Source organism: Nematolebias whitei, chromosome 5 (assembly GCF_014905685.2).
Source record: "Nematolebias whitei isolate Nwh7 chromosome 5, NemWhi1, whole genome shotgun sequence".
Lineage (NCBI taxonomy): Eukaryota > Metazoa > Chordata > Actinopteri > Cyprinodontiformes > Rivulidae > Nematolebias > Nematolebias whitei.
The window spans coordinates 21067711-21077059 of record NC_056502.1 but is presented as its reverse complement, the minus strand read 5'-3'; the positions used below and the strand labels follow the sequence as shown (position 1 = coordinate 21077059).

The window sequence follows — 9349 nt, the reverse complement described above, 5'->3', positions numbered from 1 at the left end:
TATATATATATATGGTACGGATCTCCTGCGATAAATGAGGGACTACTGTATATGTAAACTGGCGACCCCAGTCATTTGAGGAATCTATACTTTCTAGTTTTTATATTGCCTAAAAGTGCAGTTTCCTCAAATGATTGGGGTGGCCAAAGATTTATCTATGTTAGCCAAGGCCACCTTTGGCCACCCCCTGGCTCCACCCATGTGCCTAGGGGTGCATAAAATTTCTCCCTTTTCCCACCAGTATCCGTCACTCTAACCACCTCAGACAAGAAAAAAAACGTGCTTCTGTTCTTCTGCACGGTGTAACTCCTATATCTTGCACAAAAAAACATGAAGGCCATTCCCTGTTCATTTCCAGTCCAAAAAAACCCACTCATCTCAAAAACTACAAACATTCACTTCTGAAATCCTTCAGCGACGGGGACATGGGCGTACCACTTGTTTATTTTATGTTTCTGTGCCTGCTGAGCTGAAATGCTCTTTTTTAAAGTGTTATTTTGAGAAAACTATAAATTTATACACATTACCTTTGGACTCTGGAAGCCAGTATATGTAAAAACCTGAGCCTAGCTGTAATATGTGATGCCTGTATCCAAGAATTTAACTGATGGTAACTTAGCCCAGTGATTATCTCGGGTGCAGTAATCCATGATAATGGTTTTGCACGTGTTTAAGGTAATTAAATTAAAGACCTGCTGCATTTTCCAGTGCAGAGGACAGGAACATGGACAAACCGGCACTAAATTAACCAAACGTTGCAGTAATGCTGCAGACTGAGCGTGAAATGTTAATGTTATGTGTGGCAGTGTGAACAGAAGGTTTCTTTAAGAAGGCCCAATTAATTTAACACTCTGCTGAAGTGATTAACTCGTATTTCACTGATGATCCCACGTCTGACTGCATCTTCACATGTGAAAACGTGTCAGTCACTGTACCCCGTTAATGAGACGTCATGCAGAGATGTGGAATCAGCTATCACTGATTACACCTCTGTTGGGGAGAACTACACCGTTTATAGAATTGTCTTTACATTTTATTTTATTGTTATGTATCTAAAAGAGACAGAACTGGCTCCAATTGATTTTTACTGCCCATCGCCACAAGGTGAAAGGTGAGCAGGCGATAACATTTCTACTTGTGTCTGTGTGTGTTCGTCTGTTAGCGAAATATCTCGTGAAGCCATACAAATTATTCATTTTTAGACCACACAATTCAAGATGGCTGCCACAGCTAATCAGCATTAGCCAACACAAAATGTCTGTAACTCAGTTAGTTTTACTAATAGTCATCTAAAGCTTGGTGTGGTAGTAACTGAAAGTATCCCCAACAAATCATTTAAGTGCTAACGGATTACACAAGATCTTTGTTTAAAATATTAACATTAAAAGTTTGAAGTCAACTCTGTCTGTTTGCAAAATATGTTGCAAACCACATGACAGATTTTTATGAAGCTTTCAGGAAATATTTATTGGATGCACATCTACAAGGGTTTAACTTTGGGAGTCAACCCAAATCAAGATGGCCACCACGGCCTACTGACATTTAAAAACACAAACATTTCTATGATTCAATGTAACACATATTATGCTAACATTTGTGATTTTAGCTGAAAGTCACACCTCAAGGCCTACTTATTGCACAAGAGCTTTGCTTAAATTTTCAGAATTGAATGTTGGAGTCAACCCTACTTGTCTGTTAGCAAAATATCAAAAACATCCATGATGGATTTTAACAAAACTTTCAACATCTACAGTTAATTAGGTTTTGGAGTGACTCCAAATCAAGATGACTGCCACACCAAAGTAATCTGATATGGGGCAGATGTGGCTGAGTGGTTAGAGCAGTCGTCCTCCAATGCAAGAATTGGGAGTTCAATTCCACCAGCAGTCACATGCCGAAGTGTCCCTGAGTAAGACAATGAACCCCTCATTGCCTCCAATGTGTGTCCCATGAGAATGTGATAAAGCACTGATTATTCTTTGTGTAGATCTAGTAGAGTGCTGCATGAATGGTTAAATGAGGGCACATATTGTAGTGTAAAGAGCTTTGAGTATCTTAATAAGATAGAAAAGTGCTGTATAAGTACAGACCATTTACCTTTTATGGTAGCACTTAAGAGTCATCACAACAAACTCTGGGCGTGACATCTCTTCATATGGCATCTATGTCGTTATTTTCGAGCTTTAACCAAAATGGCTACAACTTCGTCATTTCCAACCTTAAGCTGATCTTAGTGTAACACTTCATTTCTTCAAAGTCTACACCTTTAATTTAGTTGATTACATTTCTGCTCAGAGCAAAAAAAAATTATATAAAACTATCCAACACTATTTGAGAGTTAAGTTTTCGTTTCCTGTTTTAGCTTGATGAATGTCTTCAATTAATAACCTGTCTTGGCCACAGATTGTTCACTCAATAGTCAGTGAATAATTTAGACACTTTAAAAATGCTCAACCCTTTAATATGCACCACTTTGGATCATAAGTGTCCTTTCAGCAGATAACGGTTTGATACTTTTCCTCAGGTCTGAATACATAATGTCCTCCCACACCGCTGGAAGTGAGTCCTTTAGATTTACAGGCCGCCTAAACGCTGACACTTCATCACTCTCTGATGTGAAATATTTAAACCTCTGGTTTCCAGCTTCAGTCTCGGTTCTGGCCTCCAGTCGATGGAGGCTGTTCTGATGTTGAGCGTGCAGCTTCTCTTATTACGTCTGTGTTTTACGCTGCATGGACATGGAAGAACTAATCACTTCAAATAGCATAATGTGTTCTTCAGTGAGTGCTAAAAGGCTTTTTACAGAACTCGCCTATCCATTTGGATAGGGTTAGTCATCCATGCCATTCTTCCCCCCACATGACAGTCTTCACTTTTTCTTCTTCAGCTGCAGGAATGTCCCTCATAGTCCAGCTGTAGGCCTCACAGGCCCGTCTGCAGCGAGATGAGCTCAGAGGAGCGCAGCTCGGCCATGTCGCAGAAGATCTCCCTGTCTCGCAGCAACAGCAGCTCCTCATCGAAGCTCGAAAGCAGACAGGTAACACTCAAGCTTCACGGATTATTTCCCTTGGTGAGGAAGTAGCAAACTTTAGGTCTGGTCACTTTCCACATTTTCTTTCTGTAAATGCAGCCTGTAAATCGACAGGCTGCAGACTCATTAACTTTTCATTACCCATAAAGCTTTTCCTTTTGGAAATGAAAGTAATTAAAAATCACTCGCGCACCACCCACAGCACAAACTGAGCAATCATTCGCAAGAAAAGACAAAGAACTGACAAAGCATCTTCATCAGAAAACAACAACATGAAAACAACTGTACTTAAGTAAATTTTTCTTGTATCTATACTTTACTTAAGTAGAGTTTAAATGTGGGTACTTTCAACTTTTACTCCACTACATTTTACATTAAGTATCTGTACTTTCTACTTCACTGCATTTCTATAATATGTTGCGTTACAAGTTACATTCACGTTGCGTTTTTTGATTTGTTCGTTAGTTTGAAAGTAACCAAAGGCGAGAGGGGAGTTGGTCCATTGAATCACTGCAAAGTGGTAATGTTAGACCCACCTTCAAGAAGAGCTGGGCCAATGATGTATATTCTAGTATATACGTCGTTGAGCTGGGCGCATCCACAGCATCGCTGACACACCCAAAATGGATTCCACCGAGGAGAGTCAGCCAGAAGATACATACCGCTCATGGCCTTTTTAAAAGACTATTGAAAGACTATTGAAATACTGTTCAGTACATCAGGACAGATTCTCTCTCCCAAAAGAGCAAAACTGGACTCAAAAAACTTTGAAAACCAACTTCTTCTGAACTTGAACAAGAAATTCTTGCTGTAATATAAAATGTGTCAGTTCATGGGATGTTAGGAGACAAGAGATGTCTCCAAATGTCTCGACACTCGGGTCCAAGTTTTACAAATGGTGTCAGGAAGTTAAAATATTGTTCACTATTGAGCCATTACAAGGTTGACTAGACAGTATTTTAACTAGAGTTGATGACAAACTGGAGTTGAAATGATCAGAGCATGTTCCTTTGTCAGGTCTAATGCTCCTTTTTTCAGGCAGAAAACTTTTACTTAAATGTGGTTACTGCAGTTTAAAAATACACAATGGTTTGTTTTGTGCTAAATAAAAACTTTCAAAGGTAAAATCATTCGTCTTTCGTATTTTGCTTAATGGCATTTAACTCTGCATGTCATCCCTGAAATTCTGACACACAGAATCACGAGTCCAAGTGAGAACGGTGCCACGCAATAAAAACATGTATTATCTGCAGCATTGTTCATTAAAATGGTTCAACACTATTAATGTATTACAGAAAATACTGTATACATAAGGTAGGCAGACTTAATGATATTGTAGACCATTGCATTATGTAATACATTCAGCAAGTACTTTTACTTTTAATACTTTAAGTATTTTTAAAAGCAAGTACTTATTTACTTTTACTTAAGTAAAAACATCAATGTGGTACTTCTACTTTTACTAGAGTACATTTTTGTCAGTTTATTTGTACGTTTACTTAAGTACAGTGTTTGAGTACTTTCTCCACCACTGAATCTGAGTGTTTTTAAAACTTAAGCACATAAGGTTGCAGCCGACAGGCATTCATTCAAGAACAAAAAACAAACAAAACAAAAACAGAAAATTTAAGGTGAAGGATTTTACGACAATAAACCCACTTAAACTTGAACTTGATTTTAAAAACAGTTCTTCTCATCCTGAACATTTCGTTGCATTGTTGACCTTGTGTTAACATATGACAAATAAACAATAAATATACCAAAAGCTGGGAGATTCTATATAACAGGGCAATTCAACTAAACTACTCAGGGGGCCACAGTTACTGAGAGCCAGCAGCTCAGGGGCCGGACATCCAGCAATTAAAGTCATTATGTAAATAAAACAAGTATTACAAAGATCTGTTACCTTTTAAATTTGTTTATTTTGTTGCATTGAATCATAAACATGATTAAATCATGAACTTCAAGCCCTAACAAGGACCCATCCAGAGTATCGGGAATGCAGTGTTATGTGTTTCACTGAGACATGGCTGCAGGATCATATCCTCGACTCCAGCATTTCCTTGCCAGGCTTTCTGACCATTCGAGCAGATAGAGATTTAAAGAGGAGTGGCAATAGGAAAGGAAGTGAGTTGGCAGTGCTTGTGAACAACAGATGGTGTAATCCTGGACATGTTACTGTGAAGTGTTGTCTCTGCAGTCCAGATGTTGAACTGTTAGCCCTAAGTTGTCGTCCATATTATTTGCCAAGAGAGTTCACCAGTGTTATTTTGACAACTGTTTACATTCAACCCAATGCTTTTGCAGAGACTGCGTGTGATGTCATCAGCTCCGAGGTTGCTAAGCTACAGACACAACACCCTAGTGCGTTTGTTGCAATATCTGGGAATTTTAATCATGCCTCTCTCGCTGCTACACTTCCGACATTCCAACAGTTTTGTCAGCTGCTCTACCAGAGAAAACATAACGCTGGACTTGTTTTATGCAAATGTCAAGGATTCATACATCGCTAAAGCAAGACCCCCTCTTGGCAAATCAGATCACAATCTTGTGTTTCTCTGCTCAAAATATAAACCCCTTGTTCAGAGACAACCTGTAATAAAGAGAACAGTGAGAAAATGGTCAATGGAAGCTGAAGAAGCCCTGCGGGGTTGTTTTGAGGCAACAGACTGGGATGCATTGTGTCAGCCACATAGAAAGGACATCAATGCCATGACTGAGTGTGTGACTGACTATATAAACTTCTGTGTAAACAGCACCATCCCCACCAGAACAGTGAGATGCTTCCCCAAGGACAAACCCTGGATTACCACTGACCTGAAGGAACTGCTAAACCAGAAAAAAGAGCCTTCAGGGAGGGAGACAGGGAATTATTGAAGAGCACACAGAAGCAACTAAAAGTAAAGATAAGAAACAGCAAGGAGGTGTACAAGAAGAAGCTGGAGAGCAAGCTCCAACAGAACAATATCAGAGAGGTGTGGTCAGGGATGAAAAAGATCACAGGCTTCCAGCAGAAGGAGGATCAAAAGGATGGAAGCCTGGACAGAGCCAATGAACTGAACACGTTCTTCAATAGGTTCAGTTCAGGAACAAGCTCAGCATCCTCCTCTCTTGCTCACAGCCAAACATACATACCACCCTCTATTGACCCAAGGCTGTCCTGTCACACCTCAAATATTGTATCTACCACCTCAGTCATGGACCCTTCTTCTACATATTGATCTTCAACCAAATCAGAAGATGCTGATACCTCCTTTGCCTCCCCCCCCCCCTCTGCATCTCCAGAAGTCAGGTGAGGAAGCAGCTGGAGAGACTGAACCGTAATAAGGCTGCAGGTCCAGATGGTGTCAGTCCCAGGGTCCTGAAGGTCTGTGCAGAGCAGCTCTGTGGGGTTCTGCAGTACCTCTTCAACCTTAGCCTGACCCAGGAGAAGGTTCCAGTGTTGTGGAAAACATCATGTCTTGTTCCAGTGCCAAAGAAAACTCACCCATCAGTCCTCAATGACTATAGACCTGTTGCCCTGACATCCCACATCATGAAGGTCCTAGAGAGACTTCTGCTGAACCACCTGACTAGACAAACAAGCACATATCAGGACCCACTGCAGTTTGCTTATCAGCGTGGACTTGGAGTTGAAGATGCCATCATACACCTGCTTCAGCAAACTCACTGTCATCTAGAAAAGACAGACAGCACTGTGAGAGTCATGTTCTTTGCATTTGCATTTAACACAATCCAGCCTGATTTGCTTTGTCAGAAACTTCAGAAGACTCAGGTGGAGGCCTCAACAATCGCCTGGATCAAAGTCTACCTGACGAACAGACCACAGTTTGTGAGACTGAAGGTTTGTGTGTGTAACCAGGTGGTCAGTAGTTCAGGAGCACCACAGGGGACTGTACTCTCACCATTCCTTTTCACTCTGTACACCTCAGATTTCCAGTACAAAACAGACTCCTGTCATCTGCAGAAATATTCAGATGACTCTGCAGTGGTCGGGTGTATCAGAGATGGACAAGAAGCTGAGTACATGGAACTGGTGGACCACTTTGAGGCATGGTGTGGAAACAATCATCTCATCTTGAATGTGAACAAAACAAAGGAGATGACTGTAGATTTCAGGAGAATCAGGAACAGGTCCAACCCTATTTCCATCATGGGAGAAGAAGTGGAGGTGGTGGAGAAGTATAAATACCTTGGAGTTCACCTGGACAACAGACTGGACTGGAAATGCAACAGTGAAGCCATCTACAAGAAGGGACAGAGCAGACTGTACTTCTTGAGGAAGCTGAAGTCCTTCAACGTTTGCAGCAAGATGCTGCATATCTTCTATAAGTCTGTTGTAGAGAGCGCTATCTCTTCTGCCATCATCTGCTGGGGGAGCAGCACCAGAGCAAGTGACTTAAAAAAGATCAACAAACTGGCTGGCTCAGTTCTGGGGACTCCTCTAGAACCTTTGGAGATGATTGTTCAAAGAAGGATTCTTCATAAAATTAAGAACATTATAGACAACCCTCAGCATCCTCTTCATCAGACTGTCATACAACAACAGAGTGTCTTCAATCAGAGGCTTCTTCAGATCAGTTGTAAGACAGACCGCTACAAGAGATCCTTCCTGCCCACAGCCATCAGCATCTAGAACAACTCAGTAATGAAACCAGGATGATGAGTTACTACAACATATAATTTCCCTCTAGGATTAATAAAGTATTTTTGAATTGAATTGAATTGAAATGAAATAAGGGCACCAGCAACCCCCGTGACCCAAAATGGAATAAGCGGGTAAAGATAATGGATGGATGGATGGATGGATGAAATGAAATAAACAGAACCCAGAACCAAATCCAGAACTCAACCCTACATTTTTTTTTTTTTTATGAGCTCATTGATAGACTGGACTGAAGTCACACGCGGGATGGAAGTGGTGCTTCATAAGCAATGCCGTACTGATTGAAAGCAGGTTTGGAGGATAGACAGACAGATGTGACAAAACCCGATGGTCCAGGAACACCAAGAACAAACAGCGTGATTGAATCCATGAAACGTCAGATTTAAAAATGAAAAAAGTTGCTGAGCTTACAGGAAACGAGGTGGAAAAGGCAGCCAGAATAAACAGCAGACCAGAGAAGTGATGAGAGATGTGTTATCTGGAGCACCTGGCAACAAAAACATCTGCCTCCTGCAGTCTAACAGAAGACACACAGGGAGTGAAAGAGAGGGGCTCCTGGACTTTGTAAAGACGATGAAACGCAGAAGTTATAACATTTCTTTCGTGTTTCATTTAGCCATGTTTTGTTTTTGAAGGATAAGAGTCAGTTTTTAATCATCAGTATGTGCAGCAGGAGCCATATGAAACTAGTGAGCACTTGAAAATTTAATTTTACACTTAAATCAAGCCAGAAACGGTTCCCTTGAGGCATGTTGTCTGAGCATCCTCCCTTCCCTTTTTGCTGAAAATGTGTCTTGACCTTGGAAAAAGGCTGAGTGCAACAATAATGAGTCACTGCATGACTGTGTGAGAGGAGGGAACTGTGACGAGTGATGAAAGAGCCTCCCTTGTCCTCCCCCCAGCTCACACCCACCCTGTTTGTCCTTTTCTTTCTTTTTTTTACACTCACCTTCAGCATTCACCCTGTCTGACTGAAGCAGTTTGTTGAGTCCAAACTGCTAATCTGGAACAGTCAGGGACAACCATCTGCAAATCCCTGCCAAAAACCCAGACAGCTCTCACAATAGCACTATTATTTCACGTCATATATACAGTAACTTTACAATTTTTAAGGCCTTCTTGTTGGGTTTGAACAAGCTGTTCTTTTGTTTGAGAATTTATTTTTATCTTTTTCTTCATATTCTGAAATCACAGCTACTAAGATGCTAACTATTGGTAAAACTTGACTTCAAAAATGACCAGACTTGTCACGGTCAGCGGCCCCCGCTGCCCCCCCATCTGCCTAAGCCTCTGCTCTTTGTGTGGTTTCTGTTTCTGTGTCCTAAGCCTCTGCTTTTTGTGTGGTTTCTGTGTATCTGGTCCTGTTTTTCCACTCACTCCTCAGTCTGCCTCTCCACTCCTCAGTCTTTATCATTCACACCTGTCCCTCATCAGCCACCTGCCCAGGTGCTCTCATTACTCACTCTCCCTCTGTCTCATAAAAAGCCTTTCTCTCCTTCACTCCTTGTCCGGTCATTGTTCTGTGTTTACAGACATCTCAGTCCTCTTCTGTCTTGTCTGTTTCTTGTCCACCTGATTATCTGCTCTGCCTTGTTTCTGATCCTGTCTGCCCAAGTAAGTTTTGCTGCACCGACAGCCTTTTGTTTTGTTAT

The 9349-nt window shown here is 41.2% G+C and overlaps 1 protein-coding gene across 1 annotated transcript in view; it reads left to right on the top strand.

Annotated features, from left to right (window-relative positions):
• The first annotated feature begins 2954 nt into the window (after positions 1–2954).
• Positions 2955–9349, top strand: part of osbpl3b (oxysterol binding protein-like 3b) — a 42159-nt gene continuing 35764 nt past the window's right edge. Inside the window, exon 1 of the mRNA XM_037677003.1 lies at positions 2955–3037. Within this exon, the coding sequence (XP_037532931.1) occupies positions 2972–3037 (66 nt within the window). The 5' untranslated portion in view covers positions 2955–2971. The remainder of the gene's footprint in view (positions 3038–9349) is intronic.